General features: G+C 53.4%; 5 protein-coding genes across 5 annotated transcripts; 4 read left to right on the top strand and 1 right to left on the bottom strand.

The window, feature by feature from the left end:
- Positions 1 to 2,820: 2,820 nt before the first annotated feature.
- PtrM4_009270 (Adeno-PV multi-domain protein) lies at positions 2,821 to 3,482 on the top strand (the record flags this gene model as incomplete). Its single annotated transcript, XM_066102926.1, has 3 exons — positions 2,821 to 2,949; positions 3,010 to 3,079; positions 3,136 to 3,482. 3 exons carry the CDS (start codon positions 2,821 to 2,823, stop codon positions 3,480 to 3,482), a joined length of 546 nt encoding a protein of 181 aa, XP_065965128.1.
- A 499-nt stretch (positions 3,483 to 3,981) lies between these two features.
- PtrM4_009260 (UFD1, Ubiquitin fusion-degradation protein) lies at positions 3,982 to 5,098 on the bottom strand (the record flags this gene model as incomplete). The annotated part of the gene is made up of 2 exons (XM_001930897.2): positions 3,982 to 5,049; positions 5,096 to 5,098. The coding sequence occupies 2 exons, from the start codon at positions 5,096 to 5,098 to the stop codon at positions 3,982 to 3,984; spliced, it is 1,071 nt and encodes a 356-aa protein (XP_001930932.2).
- Positions 5,099 to 5,413: 315 nt separating this feature from the next.
- PtrM4_009250 (GYF multi-domain protein) lies at positions 5,414 to 6,742 on the top strand (the record flags this gene model as incomplete). The annotated part of the gene is made up of 2 exons (XM_066102925.1): positions 5,414 to 5,684; positions 5,802 to 6,742. The coding sequence occupies 2 exons, from the start codon at positions 5,414 to 5,416 to the stop codon at positions 6,740 to 6,742; spliced, it is 1,212 nt and encodes a 403-aa protein (XP_065965127.1).
- Positions 6,743 to 8,469: 1,727 nt separating this feature from the next.
- PtrM4_009240 (RNA-binding protein (RRM domain)) lies at positions 8,470 to 10,382 on the top strand (the record flags this gene model as incomplete). The annotated part of the gene is made up of 3 exons (XM_001930895.2): positions 8,470 to 8,826; positions 8,903 to 9,449; positions 9,508 to 10,382. 3 exons carry the CDS (start codon positions 8,470 to 8,472, stop codon positions 10,380 to 10,382), a joined length of 1,779 nt encoding a protein of 592 aa, XP_001930930.1.
- A 1,697-nt stretch (positions 10,383 to 12,079) lies between these two features.
- Positions 12,080 to 14,627, top strand: PtrM4_009230 (uncharacterized protein; the record flags this gene model as incomplete). Its single annotated transcript, XM_001930894.2, has 3 exons — positions 12,080 to 12,513; positions 12,620 to 14,415; positions 14,623 to 14,627. 3 exons carry the CDS (start codon positions 12,080 to 12,082, stop codon positions 14,625 to 14,627), a joined length of 2,235 nt encoding a protein of 744 aa, XP_001930929.2.
- Between the last annotated feature and the right edge of the window lie 1,345 nt (positions 14,628 to 15,972).

The following is a 15,972-nucleotide window of genomic DNA, read 5'->3' as shown; positions in this document are numbered from 1 at the left end:
GCAGATGGACTCGTGTCACATTCGAGTCTCCTAACAATCTTGAAATACTGTTCGCAATTGCAGGTGTACTTGAGATACCAATCCGTTAGTTTTGGTACCAAACAACATCACCAAAGGTACCAACCGTGTGCTGTGCATGTCGTCCGATGTGAGCATGTACCAGATTCGAGCTCTGACGCCTCCATGATGCTATTTGAAGCAAATGTCTCGCATGAACAGGCTCATGCTGGTAGTCGGCATTGTGAGTAGATGCGGGGAGCTGTCTACGTTGCCGGTCCTTCCGATAGGCACTGTCCAGCGTGACTGTCCACCATGATCCGGACAGGAAGCCCCAACCCATATGATTCTGTCCACGACTGGATGCCTTCCATAAGAGGCGCAACGATCCACCGAGTGAACATGGTAGATGCAGCCACAGACAGGGAACTTCTCGACTACGCGAATACACATGGTGCCAAGAAATGGTGATAGGGGAGCGTCTGACGAAAAAAAAGTGGAAAGAAGGATGAACGATGAGAAGACGGCTGTCGAAGTGGAGTTGGGGACGAGTCAGAGTGTATACGATTGCTGGAAGACATTGGATAGGGAAGTCCGAGGCAAAGCGTGCTTGGTATGTAGGGAACTGCTCCAAGGTTGACACTGACGTGAGCCGACCAATGTCCGACTGCAGGCCGATCCGATCTCGACATTTTACTCATCTTTTATCAAGCGATTAGATGCGGAAACAATAGAGCCGTTGACAAGGCCAAGCGTAAAGACAATCTCAGAAGCGAGGCCCGAATCGGGTAGATCAGCCCGCAGACGCCCACGTGCGGGCAGGGGAATACATGTTGCATACAGAGCCACCACAAAAGGCTTCCTACCTCAACTTCGAGCGGATCCCTTGGCGGTCGAATAGCAAGCCTAGGCAGAGTGCATGATCTTGGACATGTCTCAGCGGAAGGCTTGGTCATGCGGACAGCCTCCGGCCATTGTCTTTGGTTTGGCCCAGTTCAAATGGTTGGGTAAGATGCATTTGTTGGCATTCAATTGCGGCAGTATGCTGCCTGTAAACGTTACTTGCAAAAGTGGTGCCATAAGCGGGAGCTGTGGAGGAACAGTTGGGCTGACGAGAAAAGAGCCGGTGTCATGCGCGAATGTACAACGCACTGGTGCTAGAGACTTGTGGAGATAAGCTTGCGAATTATACGGCACCATGGCCTGTATTGGTGATTGCTGACGATCTCCATGCGCCATGTCGATGTTTTCGTAGAATATCAGACGGGATGGTAGGCGAGAAACCTGGCAAGAGGTACCGGTACAACATGTGCACTGGCCACAGAACGCGCCACCCGCATACGTCAGCCCTAAATGTCTGGGCGCCTTCGCCGACGCCGCCACAGCGCTGAAACACCTAGGCTACGCCTGAACATCGTCCCGTTCACGCTTGACACTTTGTAGCTACACACCCGCACCGTGGCAGGGGCACCGATGCCCGATGACAAAGATATCAAGATTTTTTTTTCTTCCTTTTTAATTTGGCTGGAATGAAGCTCCCCCGGATCCGAGGTCCGGGGCCGATGCCCAAGTCACATGTTTCCACTCCGCCCACGCGTACGTACACCTCCACGCTTCTGCGGACCAGCGCTTCCGTCGGGCAATACGAGGTCAAAGTGATTAGTCAAGGCCTACATAGCCTCATATTCGCTTGTCTTCTCCCGAAGCCTCATTCTTGGGATTCAGCGTACGACGACTTTATCAGGAGATATTCCGGGTATGCCTTCCATTTCCGTGCTTGACGACCTCTGCCGTAGACTAGAGATTGCCCGCTCGTATATGGCGTCGCTATAATAACTCGGGTGGGCCAAGGTTAGTACTTTGCGCGGCGGTGAGAATGCAATATGACAGCGGTATCAATTTCGTGATCCCAAGATCGGCATCGGAGTCTAGTCCGGCAATCGTGTTGTCTTCTTGTTAGTAATCGCCCGTTCTCGTCTTTGTAAATCATCTAATCCTATATCGACCATAGCCGAAAGGCCGTCATGGGTACCTAGGTATCAATTCAAACGTCAGTGTACGCACGGGTCAGATGTAAGGACGGCAGTCTCGCCTACAGTGCCATCTAGCCGCTCTCTACTTGATGAAGGACTTCCAGATGTCGGCGCACGATGTTCATGAGGCAAATGATACCTAGCCATCTATTCACATGTCCAATTTCTCTTCACCCTGCCGGCGAAGATAATGATATACACCGAATGGGCCGCGGAGGTAGACTGAGGGCGAAAAAGAGATTGCTGCGGAATTGGAGCAGAAGAGCCCCATTGTGGATGGCGTCGTCGCAGAATTCAGGATAGCCGGATCCAGAACATTCCAACCTCAAAGCGAGCAGAGTTGTAGTATAAAACACTCTACTGAGTCTTTTGCAGCCCGAATCGACCTTGGTGTGGAGCATGCGCAATTATCTATCAGGATGTCATGGTCGCTGTCGAGTGTTACAAACGTCTGGCCATACAAGTGTTTTTTTATACTTAAATTCTTGCAGTGCCGATACTGTATTCAAGCCGTTGATACTATGCGCACGTAATTCACGGTGAGAGTGAGCCATGTTGTGCAGAGCTCTATGTCCTGAAGTAGTTCTCACCAACCGCACCACGTGCCGTATGATACTTTGACCATCTTCTTCACCACACACTTACACTCGCCTCCCCCGCTCTGCGTCTCTGCGCACAAGAAACGCATAAAGTAATCCCAGCATCTGCCCTCCAAGTCTCTTCTCAACCACTCGAGTACCGTGCCAGCTCACCCAAACACTACCTGTATACTCCAATTACAACAAGCATTATGGCCCCCAAGAAAGCGGTCTCTGCCAGCGGCGATGTCAGTGAGGGTGTAAGTAGACACCAAACTCATGATCAAAACGTATCTAACAACATCCAGCCCTTCAAATGGGAAGGCCCCAACGACAACAAGGTACACACACCGCACCTCATGCGCACCCCAGCGCACCCATGCTAACATCCCCACCTAAAGCTCCTCCTCATCACCCAAGGCCGCTATGTCAAGCCGGAAGAGTATGAGCAGCTCACCACCGCCTTCCCTGGTAAGTGCCTCCCACCCCACTCCCTAACATTTTCTACCGACTGACCCTCCACCCAGGCACCACCATTGGCAGCATCCGCAACCGCATCTCCGCCCTCCGTGTCAAACAGCGCGACTTCTACGACTCCATGGGTTGGACTCTTCCTGAAGGTGGCGCCACGAAGAAGACTCCCAGCAAGAAGAAGACGCCCACCAAACGCGATGTAGAGGACGCAGGTGTCGATGACGCCGATGACGCCGAGCAGACACCATCCAAGAAGCCGCGCGCGCGTAAGCCCAAGACGCCCAAGAAGGCCAAGGCTGCGGTTGAGGTTGAGGAAGGTAGCGAGAGTGAGGAAAAGAAGGTCAAGGATGAGGTCGGTAACGAGGAGGACATGGGAGATCTCGGTGTTTGTCGGCGATGAAAAGAGGCATGTGGAGTTGACACCACATTCTGTCTGTGTTCTGTGAGCCTCGGTGGATATTAAGGTGCCAGTGCTCGATTTTGATATGATGAGGACGTCAAATTGCAATGCCCAAGGATTTTGCATGGGGTAGTCGGGATCAAGATCTCGGTGGATAGTATAACGATTGATTAATTCGCACACAAATATATGCGTAATGTGTTCCCTTTGCTCTTGCCGTGGAGGTATCGCCATAGAAGTGCTGGTGTCATCTCACCACATAGGAGTACGTATTATCTCATCGGCATACCTTGCCAAGAGATAAAAGGAATACAGTATGTACGAAAAGACCAGAATAACGTGCAACCAGTTATATCCACTGTTATTTGCATCAAACTATGAGGTATATGTTCTGCTCAAACTCCATACGCCATGTTCATTTGCAGATCTGCACATCCCGTTTCAGCGCCGTGAAATGCTTCTTTTATCGTTCCTATCTCCGCAGCCTGGGGTATCTACCTCACTTGTCTCCCTTCTTCTTTCGCAGCGTCTGGCCCGAACCATCAAAGTGCTTCGACTCCTTCTGCTCGCCCTCCTCTTCCTTGCCCTTGAGTGGCTTGATCTCGTACCCGAAGAACAGCTTGTTCGGGGGTAACCTCAGTGGTTGCGGCCCGTTTGTGCGCCTTACTGTAGGAGGTGGGTTCGTCGACTTTCCTGCGACAGGTGTAGAAGCTTGTGGAGTGGGTGCCTTGCTGCCCTTCTTCAAGAGCTTGTGGCCGGCGGTGAGGAAATGGGATGATGTCGCCTTGGCTCCGCTAGCAGCAGTTGTTGCTGATGGTGCAATAGCTGCATAGTTGATCGCCTCTGCCATGGTGCCGTGTGAGTGTAGAGTACCTCCTTTACCAGCCATGACGCCCTTCCCGCTGCGTGGAGTGCTTGTTCCGCTTGTTCGCTGCGGCTCTTGGTAGCCTACGGGTGGTGCAAAGTCGACTGACAGATCAGTTTCGATGGTGCATACAGCCTTGCTCGGATGCTCTGGCTTTGTCTCTAAGACAGCTATGCTGTAGACGTTGTCGTTGTACGAGAATGTGAAGATGTCGCCGGTGGTAAGGCAGGAGAAGTTGCGAAACGCGTTTTCGAGGACGGCTTTGGGGTCTGAAATGTCGAGAAAGGAAGAATCTTGAGGTTGTAGCTTGATGAAGGTGCCAAGAGGTATATCGGTCGATTTGACCTGGAGGAGATCGCCGGGTTCGAGCTTGAGTGTCTCCATGAGCCAGTGAGGAAGGTAGATCTTGCCTTCTTCTGCGATGAATTCCAAAACACCTGCGTGTGTCTTCTTGCCATCTTCTTTTCCGTTTATGAGCTCGAAAAGCATGGGATATGTAATGTGCAGCCTGGTGAGTTTGTCGAGAGCACTAGGAGGAAGGAACACTTTGCCGCCGTGGTTTGCCTCTTCGCGCTCTGGGCCAGGCAACATGACAATAGGATAGCATCTGAAGTATTCGTCGAATCGTCTGGGAGCGCCGCCACGGCGCATGGATGTGTACATGGCCATCGGATCGTCTTGGTCGTAAAAGTTTGGATTGAACTGCATGTGTGAGTGGAGTGAGAGCAAGTAGTGGGGTCGCACCTACCATGTTGGTTGCAAAAGGTTGTAGGGTGAAGTTTGTGGTGAGTAGCCAGTGGTGGCTGGATAGCAGGAGAAATTCGCGAGTTGGAAGGAAAGAGGTGGTGAGAGATAGAATAGTAGATGTATGCGACTAGAGATGACGAACCATAGGTAACACTGCGGCTAGCCGTTTGCGCCGTTTGTGCACGTCGGAACCGTGGAACACCGCGCAACTGGTCCGAGCTCCAAATTTCTAGAACATGCCCAAAGACGTCACTGCCTAGCCGGGATAGATTGTTGACAAACATCAACTTGATCACCACACGACACCCACTCGTGAATCATGGCTAGCTCTAGTGGCACATATAATCCGGCGCGCCCAAAGCGCGCTGGCGAGCAATTCACGCGCACCCACCACCTGGACACCGACGAGCCCTCCACCAAGAAACCACGTTTCGACCCCCGCAATCCCTCGACGCTGGCTCCGGATGCAGATGATGATGAAGACCCTGCACTAGAAGCTGACGTTATAGGCAAAACTTCAGGAATCAAGCGCAACGCGGTCAACATCGATGGCTACGATTCGGACAGCTCCACCGAGAACTTCGACGCTCGTGCCGAGGCGCAGTTCAGCAAGAAGCCAAAGCCCCCCAAAGACGACGACGATGACGACGACGATATGTTCGCAGATGAGGACAAGGACGACAACCAAGATGAAGAAGTACATCGAGGCCAGACCAAGAAGAAGCAGTTGCGATTCTTGGACGACGAGGAGATTGAGGGTCAAGAAGAGAACAGCAAGTCTGGGGGTCACGTTGCAGTAGATTTCACAAAGGGCCCAAAGAGCCGCACCGAAGACGTCGAGAGCAGTAGCGAGGAGGGCGATGACGAAGAGCGCGATCGAATTGGTTCTGACATGGACGAGGAGCTTGGTGCGGGCAGCAAGAAGAAGCATGCGCCCAAACTCGATGCGTTTAATATGCGCGCCGAACAGGAGGAAGGCCGATTCGACGAAGCTGGCAACTTTGTGCGCAAAGCATTCGATCCCGAGGCTGCCCAAGATTCATGGCTCGAGGGCATCTCTAAGAAAGACATGAAAAAGGCAAAGGAGGCGCATGAGAAGAGGGAGGCTGAGATCAAGGCCCGCGAGAGGGCAGAGGACTCGATTGTTACCAGCGACGTCTTGTCAAATCTGATTATGCATTTGGAGGTCGGCGAGACACCCATGGAGGCCCTCGTACGCTACGGTAAGGCTGCACCGAAGAAGAGGGTAACCAGCAACTGGGCCAAGAAGAAGAAGCAGCAGGCCATGGAGGTCGACGTCGATCCCGCGCAAGAGGCAGCCGCAGCAAAAGCCAAGCAGGCGATCGATTCGATTACAGAATGCGCAAGCCGGCTCTCGGACCGCGGAGTGGAGGACATCTACGAACTTCCGCGCGAGTCCATCATGCGACAGTACAAGAGAGAGACTGGAGAAGACTGGAAGAACCCGCATCCGGAGACGGTGCAGTGGGAGTTTCACTGGCTGAATGCGCCGGAAGAAGATGTCAACGGGCCGTATGACCAGGCGACCATGCAAGCATGGGAAGCGAGCGGGCAGTTTGCAGCAGGCGCGGAATTCCGACGCGTAGGCGAGACGGAGTGGTCACGACTGCTCGATTTTGAGGACTGAAGGCGGCCACGGTACCGGCCCATGGCATAAGCTGTCAGGCTACCAGCCGCAGTAACGGGACCTCTATGGATACTGGATATGTATTGATGGCGCGCCAAAGGGGTCCGCCCAAGTGGTCGGAATCACATGATTTTCAATGCATGCGTGTAAGCGATCCTTCAAGGCTTTTCTGTCGTGGTCAGCCAGTCGGAGACATGACAAAAGTGGAATGCCGTCGCGATCGTCTCGTAGCGGCTACGATGGCAGTGAAACTCGACACTGGCCTGGCCGAATAGTTTTTGCGTTTGCAGTGAGTATGTGGTGCAACGTCGCCTCGGCTCGCGGCCGTCTGCTTTGGTGGGAGGGTGCAGGCGGCGAGGGGTGTGCATGAAGGTTGTGCTGGCGGATGTATGCGTGAATAGGGACATTGATGAAATATCGTTGTACGTACATAGCACTGTGCACATCTGGTGAAGCGTGTATCGGGAGATTGGCCGTGGCCCCGGGGGAAGCAACGTGCAGCTGACGAGTCGCGTGCTGGGCTCGTTCACCCTCTCCACCCGTTGCAACGGCAGGCTCGAACGCAGCAACCCCGTCCATACCTGATTGAACAGGACATGTAGAAGATGCAGTTACAGTCACAGCCCAGGTTGCATGTAACAAGGCGGCATTGGAGAAGAAAGTATATGTGACTGTCCCACGTTATTAGCAGGGAAGCTAACGCTCCGGGCCGCGACCTGGCGACTTCCAGAACGCCGGGCCATCAGCCCTCCCTTTTGTGAAGCTGGGCCATCCAGCCCAAGGTCCAAGGGTCCCGCGCGCGCAGCGCGAGTAATTGGTGTACATACAGGGCACCCGTCCAATCTGTCCAGGCCTGCGCCCGGGGATGCGCGTCTGTTGTGCATCGGAGAGGGGGATTGACAACTAATGTATGTACCGGTAATGCCAGACACACGACGGTTGCAGCAGCTGCAGCGGGCGATGCAAGATGCAAGCGTGATTGGGCGTGCGAGTACGAGCAGCAAAGACGGGCCTTACTCACATGGCCGCCCGCCACCGCCGCCGCCTCTTGCTGGCAGAGGCAGAGGCAAAGGCAGACGTATACTTACACGGGTACATGATATCGTCAGCCTCAAGCGCGTTTGGAGTCATCCCCATCCCGTCTGTCGTCTGTCTGTCGGCGAACCTGTCACTCTCGTCTCGCATGCACCAGCGCGCAGCCCATTCCATCCCTTCCCAGCTGCCATTACTCATATCTTGGTTGCTTCGGAGCAACGCACGTGTGCAGCCGTCTCCCCGCGCCGTTAGTCTTGGGTAGTGGGCGAGTTTTGCGCACCAAGCGTCGCCTTCAGTCGTCCTCCCTGCTCCCTACCAAGGCCACCACCCACCAGTCGCGTCGTCCCTGGCGATAGTGAACCCCTCTGACGTCTGCTAGCCTGTTGCTCGCGTCCCACTGAGACGTGCGGCTCGAAAGGGGACTTTGGAGCTGGGTCCGCCGGGAATCCCTGATCATTAGCCATCCTCACCAGCCAGCCCTCGACCACGGCCGCTCGAGCGTCATCTCCCCCCTTTTCATCCCTCCGATTCGCCTTTGATTGTTTGCGACGCTGGCCTTCCGCTCATTTCACGACACTTGCGCTTGGGCCACCCGACTCTTACCTCCGGCCTAATTTTCTGCTCATCTTGCACCTCAGACCTCAGCAACGGTTCCCACTGCGCCACAGACCCCCTAATCTGAACCGCATATAATGTACTCTTCCGGGTACGACCAGACGACGTCGCGGTCGCCCATTGCCCAACGAAACCAGCCTCAGACGGGCTCTTTGCATCGCATGCCTTCCCGCCAGTTCGACGCCTACGGCCAAGTGGCCCAGTCCAACATGTACCAGCAGGATGAACACCAGCGCTCCTACGACCAGCCGCGTACCTATGAGCGCCTGAACCAAACCATGCACGCCGGCGCCTACGGCTACGACATGGGCGCGCCCCAGGGCTGGAACAACACTGTCTTCTCCCAGAACGGCGGCCTGGGCTCGCTCGGAGGCGGTGCCGCTCGCATCAAGTCGCAGCAGCGCGGCGGAGCAGGCCGCAGTGCGCTGCCAACGGTAAGCATCCTCATCACGCCAGCGTGGCAATGTGAAATCCGGTACTGGTACTTGTACTGACATCTGTCACTAATAGGGATGGATGGACCAGCAGCAGCCCCAGGGTCTGCCTAGCTTCGCCCTCAGCAACAACAACCTCAACGCCATGCAGAACACCAGCTACGGCCACGATGTCGACGAGGAACTCATCCCCACCGCCATCGTCATCAAGAATATTCCCTTTGCCGTCAAGAAGGAGCAGCTCGTAAACCTCATGACCGAACTGCGCCTACCCCTGCCTTACGCCTTCAACTATCACTTTGACAATGGTGTGTTTCGTGGCTTGGCTTTTGCCAACTTCACAACCGCCGAGGAGACGGCAGCTGTCATCGAGTCGATGAACCACTTTGAACTCAACGGCAGGAAGCTGCGCGTCGAGTACAAGAAAATGCTGCCGCTGGCCGAACGCGAGCGCATTGAACGTGAAAAGCGTGAGCGTCGCGGACAGCTCGAGGAGCAACACCGTCCTCTCGGTGGCGGTCTCCAGTCACAGTCTTCCTTCACCTCCCTTGCATCGCACATGCCCGCTACTTCACCCTCGCCTGTGTCCGCCATGCGAGGAAGCAGTGCACCCAAGACAGTTGGTATGTCTTTGAATCTCGAGTGCTCCCATCCGAATTCATAACTAACCAAAATATCCAGACGTCGACCTCAACGACCCCCAGGTGCTCAGTTTTTACACCCAGTTGCTGCTCTTCAAGGAAACCAAGGATCGCGATAGCATGACATTCCCTTCAACGTTGACCCCTATTATGCGCCGCACCATCCATACACTGGCTCACCAGCTCGGTCTTGCCCATATTTCAAAGGGCACTGGCGATCAGCGACAGGTGCATATCTTCAAGGTATATGACAACCAGGGGCTCAGTCCACCAATGCCTCAGATGCCCAGCAACCAGATGGAGCAACCACGCCGAAACCTTAATCGCGCAGCGACCACTGATTTCAGTGACGTCCGCGCCGAGGGTGGATTTTATAACGCCTTCAATCGCCAGCCATCGGGCCTTCTCGGATTCCCTGATTCGCCTGGCGGGCTCAACGCAGTCCCAAATCTTCGCGGTGCCAAGTCTTACGCCGATCTTAGATCTTACACACCTTCACCCGCACCATCGACGGCCAGCCATCCTATTGGCCGTCCTGGTGGCATCTCCCTTGAAGGTCTCGGTTACAGTGGAAGCTCGACGAACCCGAATGGCACCCCAACGACAGGCTCCATGTCCCAACGTGATGATGGCCTGCTCGAGAGGGAAATGAATCGGATGCAACTAAACTCTAGCTACCCGCAAAACGGCAGCCCGCGCTCCCTGCGTCAGATGACATCTTGGGATGCACCCGGCCCTATTGGCGGCCACCGTACTTTTAGTACCAACTACGACGACCGTCCATCGAGACAGCCTCGTGGACCTCTCCCCGAGCGAGGACAGGGCTTTAGCCGCCCGCGACAGAACGGGCATCAAAACCGTGGAAGCGACGAGCTATCATCACAATCCAATGTCGAAATTCTTGTAGGACAGTAGCGAAATCTCAGCTCTACGCACGAAATGAAGTCGTCACACGTATCATCCCTCCTTCAAAAGAGACGTGCGATGGCGCCCATGAACGACACCGATGACGAACGTTTAACGGCCTATACCACCAACTTGGCCTCGCTACTTACACTGGATTGACTTTACGATGCATACGAAGAGAATGATGCTACGATGGTAGAGAGACTACATCCAGAACTAAATTGGGCCCGCGCCCCTCGAATCTCGCATTTCACCTTTGGATACAGTAAAAAAAGCATTTATGAACATATGGGATATGTTGTTTCAGAAATTATATTGGGTCGTACGGGCCACACAGACGATGTTGTAGTACAGATATTTCAGTTTTGCGGGAGCGGTCGCATTCGGCACTGGGTTGGACGGTCGGTCGGACGTGTAGGTTTCCTGTTCTTTTTAGTTGATTTACTCTCCTTTCCACTTGGATATTACTATAGTTTAGGACGTTGCTGTGTGCCTGGCGCGGCAGTACGATAATGGTAGTTGAATTGCTTGAAACTTGTTTTTAACAGTGGTAGTGAGACGTGTCGGTGATGTCAGTGTCGTCGTGTGGTGTGTTGTAAATTGGCTGTTAGTCCAGAATGCTTCACGTAAGGCATGGTTGGGGCAGGATGTGATCGAGATCTCAAACGTGGCCTCATGTCGGACTATATGGGCATACATGTCATGAGAAGCTTCTAGAACATTCTGCATAGTAGAGTTTGCCATCGTGTGGGCATTTCCGTAGTGTAACGGGTGGGAAGCATCGGAATGTCTGCGGTGACTTATCGCATTTAATCAATTTCCCATCAGTCCACCTCAGGCGGGCCGACTCAAGGTCCCGGTGGGTCTGTGATGTTCTCTCGATCGGCACATGTGGCTGGGCATCAGATGGCCTTAGAAGTTGGCGATGCGTACGTGTATGTGGATATTGTGATGTGGAAGGAGGTTCAGATGGTACGAGTGACACGGCAAGTTCAAGGTAGAGCCCACGAGTCATGCTAGTGCGCGCTAAGCGAATGACGCTGGCGGTGCAGGACGGTGAAGTTGATCTCATCGTTCGAGCATACATGCGCAACGCGGCCGCACCTGCTTCCACCCTATCTTTCCTACACTTCCCTCACCAGGCTGGGGGGTTGCTATAGATACGTCGCGCACACTCTTCGACACCATTTCCACCGATTTCCCTCGCCATTGGAGGCCTTGTACCCCGGATTTCTCCCCCAAAACTTAGCGATCGGACTCATCCTGCTCCGCCGACGCCTGCCTTCCAACGCCCTTCCTGTGCCTCTCTGCTGCCTTCCAGAACCGCCTAGGTCGATCATGGTATTTGCGCCCTTTGCTGGTCTTTAAAACATTCTTTGTGCGAGTCAACCGACTGTTTGAGGACAATTGTATCGTGGTTCAGTAAAACGGCGACAACGAGAGACAACAATTCGGGGTAAAGGCCTACATAACCGCGACGAAAGCGCACTGTCTAGACCTTACCATCAGAGGCTAGCGCTGGTCCTGGACTTTTTATCCACGCGTTATACGTCCTTGTGATTTGAACCGTGCTGCAAGGCTGTGTCGCCTCGGGGGACTTGTGAAGAATCTTTCCACAACGTGTCCAGGAGGTGCGGATACGCACAACGGAACAAAAGCCACCAAACATTTTACTTGAAGCGGCTACGCGAAGCGCGCGAACACACATGTCCAACCGCAAGCGGCGCGCACCGGGCGCATCACCACAGGCACCGACGCAGACATACCAGCACGATATCCCGGCGCCAGCCGATCAGTACATCAACTGGAACGAATCCGCAACCGGCGGTGACATGAACTTCAACGATCCGCCCCTATACGACAACTATGGTACCAGCATGGGCGGTGGACACAACCGGGTCGTGTCGCTCGACAGCTACAACGACAACGCGCAAATGTCGGGACAATTGGTACGGCGGAACACAAACCAGCAACTCGCACCTGCCCCGCGGCGAAACCAGTGGGACGGGTTCCCAAGCCCGACACAGCAGTGGGAGACGGTCGATGATGACGAAGAGCTGGAGCAGAAGGCGGCACTTGCGAAGAAGGATGCGCAGGCGAAGCGAAAGCAGATTCCGCCATTCGTTCAGAAGCTGAGCAGGTAAGTCGAGCCCCTTGCTACTTCAAGTCTGCCCATTCTTGTTGCCGTCTCCCCACTCAAATGCGGGGTCTGTTTGCCCTGCATGACAGTACTAACGTCGCGATAGTTTCCTCGATAACAACAAGAACGAAAACCTCATTCGATGGTCCGACGACGGCAATAGTTTCATCGTTCTAGACGAGGACGAGTTTGCGCGAACGCTGATACCCGAGCTCTTCAAGCATAACAACTACGCCTCGTTTGTACGGCAGCTGAACATGTATGGATTCCATAAGAAGGTTGGATTGTCGGACAACTCTATGAAAGCTAGCGAGACAAAAGCGAAAGCACCGAGCGAGTACTACAACAAATACTTCAAGCGTGGCAGACAAGAGTTACTATGGCTAATCCAAAAACCAAAGAACCCGCCTGCCGGGCCCAAGCGAAAGCGGGACGAAGAGCACAAGGGTGACAGCGATGAAGATCGCAAGTACATTCAAGACACAGGAGGCGGGGGCTACGTTGAAGAAGTGGCAGTCCGTGGGAACGAACAAATGGCCATGATCCCGCGATCTGAGTACAACAGTCTACGGGTCGAGGTCCGAGAACTTCAGCAGCAACAAAAGCTAATTTCAAATGTCTTGACGCAAATCAAACGCCAAAATGAAGAGCTGTACTCAAGAGCGACATCCTTCCAAGCGCTGCATGACCGCCACGAGAACTCAATCAACGCCATCCTGACATTCCTTGCCACATTTTACAATCGGAGTCTAGAGGGCAACGCCAACATGAATCTTGCTGACATGTTCCCTGGATCACGGCAACAACCCCACGGTAATGTTGTCGATGTGGATGACTACCCTATGCAAGAAGCAAATAAGTCTCCACATGTGCAGCGAAATAAGAAGCCACTAGCCATTCTTCCCGCGCCCGGTCCTAACCAAGAGCTCCTGCAGCCGACAACGACGGGCCGTGCCACAACTATCAGCCCTACCACAAGACCGCTCACGAGCCCCACAGGACGTTCTGGAAGCCGACCGACAGTGTTCAGGCAGTCAGTCCCACTCAACCGACAGCAGTCCCAGTCCCAATCGCCATACCCAACTTCAACGGGCAGAGACAGCAGCCTATCCGGTGCTCCAGCAAAGGCCGACACGCCATCCAATCTGACACCCGTACCCGAGAATGACGCCATCATGTCTGCAATACAAGACGCCAACGCCAGTGCTGGGCAGTCCACGAATCAAGCCCCAGACTTTGATTACGCCGCCGCCCTCTCAAATTACCAAACACAAGATGGCCACGTGCCTCTCACCCAACAACAACGCAACGACGTCCTCTCGCAAATCGTCTCAAACACATCGGCCCAAAACACAAACAATGCCCTTACTAACCCCAACCCACCCGAAATGGCTCGTCTCCTTGATGACCTAGCACACTACCAAGCCACACAGCAACAGCTCGAAATGCTGCAAAAGCTGTCGGATCAACAGAACCACAAGATCCAAAATATCCATGAAAGGATATTGCCGCTTAGCCCGACGGGTCAGATTGAGGGTATTGGTGCTGGTGGAAACGGTCAAGACGGCTATTTTGACGCTAACCCGCTAGGAGAACCAGGGAATTATGATTTGAACATTGACAACTTTGTCCATGATGACGACTTTTTCACCGACAATGGAAACCGCACCGGGGGCGGGGATGTCGGCTTCGAGAACCCTGGGCTCCCCGATTTTAACTTTGATACTGCCGGGTTCGGAGAGGCTGATGGTAGTGGCGGTGCAGAGGCGTTTACGTTTCCCGGCGAGGAAATGGTGGATGCGGTGGGCAAAGTAGATTTGAGTGCTGGTAGTGGTGATGTTCCTGATGCCACTGCAGACGCCAAGTTGCCTATTGGGACTGAAGATGTTGCCAAGGTGGAGAGTGCGAGCTCGAATTCTACCTCTCCGGCTGCGACAGTGGAAGAGGTCGAGGACGAGACTAGGAGGCGGAGTCCTAAGAGGAGACGGAAATGAGTGTGTGTGTATAGTGTAGTGGAGGGGAGGGGAGTAGAAGCGTAGAAGATGACTCCACGTGGGAGGGATGGGGTGGATGTACAAAGTTTTAGCATGACAGGGCGTACATGCTGAGTTTGAAGTTTGATAACAGCGAATATGTTTTTTTTTTCACTCACGACGTTACGAGGGCTTGTTTTCATTGGACTAAGAGTGGGTTGATGGGGGGAATCGGCCACATAACACACACACTAGCATTGCACTTAAATGGGTACATACTGGCTTGTAATACTGGATTGGCTCTGGGTTTTTTTAGTGAACACGAATAGATACCCTGCTTCGCTTCACTTCTGTCTTGGTGCCTGCTATTCTGTGTGATGAATGTCTGTGTATGTATGGTAGAGGGGTTCCGTTCACAGCAGCAGGGCAGTGGAGTGTAATGGGCGCAGTAGATGATGTTGCCATTCAGGACTACCCTTCTTGGAATCGGCCCGATGCTTCTTGGCCGAATGTTCTACAACCTTCACTTTCACTCCTTTGCCGTTATGTGCTTACGTATATCTTATGTATATAACCTTGTGTATCTACTCCGTAGGACAATCAACGCAGTTCTCATATGCAGTTGTTGACGTCTTGTCTACTGCGATAGATGACGATCTCTAGAGGAAGCTACGTTCATCACGAGTCATCATAGCAACCGGCGTTGGTGTCTTACTTTTGCACCAGGATCTTTCAAATTCAAGTCCCCTTGGCTTACCTCCTGGTGTGAAAAAGGCGAATGGGTTTTTTGGTGACTGCGCAGGTTATGACACAGGCAAATACAACCAACAAACCCCTCATCTTCCAATCCATCTACTGAAGAGATCTACAAGTCCGGCGACGACAAAGACAGTATATGGTCCGAGCACGCCATAGAACAATGCAGAACAACCACACGTGAAGAGGGCGTGGGGGGGCATGGGCACAAGCTCTTGGCACTGCAGGACCAGAGTCAGGATATTCGCTGGAGTTTACGGATTTTGCCCGTCGCTTCTTTCCTAGTAGCTCGTGGTACTGCGATCTTGACTCTGGCGGGTGGGATTACTTGAGACCTGAAGATGCTGTCGTTGTTAGACCTGGCACCCCGGGTCAAGGTGGATGAGTCACGATAAATCTCTTACTGGCGGAGACCCTGATAACAAAGAATTCTGGCCCTTGGCTCGTTTGACCGGTGGCAAAGATGGGAAGAAGTCGTTTCTTCCTCTGCCGCAGCCGTATCCCTATTTCTCTGTTTCAAACAGAGATGTGGATGCTATCAGGAAGTTCTTGGTCTCTACCACTGAGTCTCTAGTAGCCTGAAGATCGTGGTAGTTGACAAATGCAGTAGTCTCGGGCATGTGGCTAGATATAAATCTAGAGAGGAGATGGGGGGGTATCATCGCAATCATTGGTATTAATGGCGTTTACAATTAACGTCAAGATCGGCTTTCCAAACATCTTCTTCATC

Source organism: Pyrenophora tritici-repentis, chromosome 1 (genome assembly GCF_003171515.1).
Source record: "Pyrenophora tritici-repentis strain M4 chromosome 1, whole genome shotgun sequence".
Classification (NCBI taxonomy): domain Eukaryota; kingdom Fungi; phylum Ascomycota; class Dothideomycetes; order Pleosporales; family Pleosporaceae; genus Pyrenophora; species Pyrenophora tritici-repentis.
Note: the sequence above shows the minus strand (reverse complement) of the source record. Positions and strands in the feature narration are given on the sequence as shown.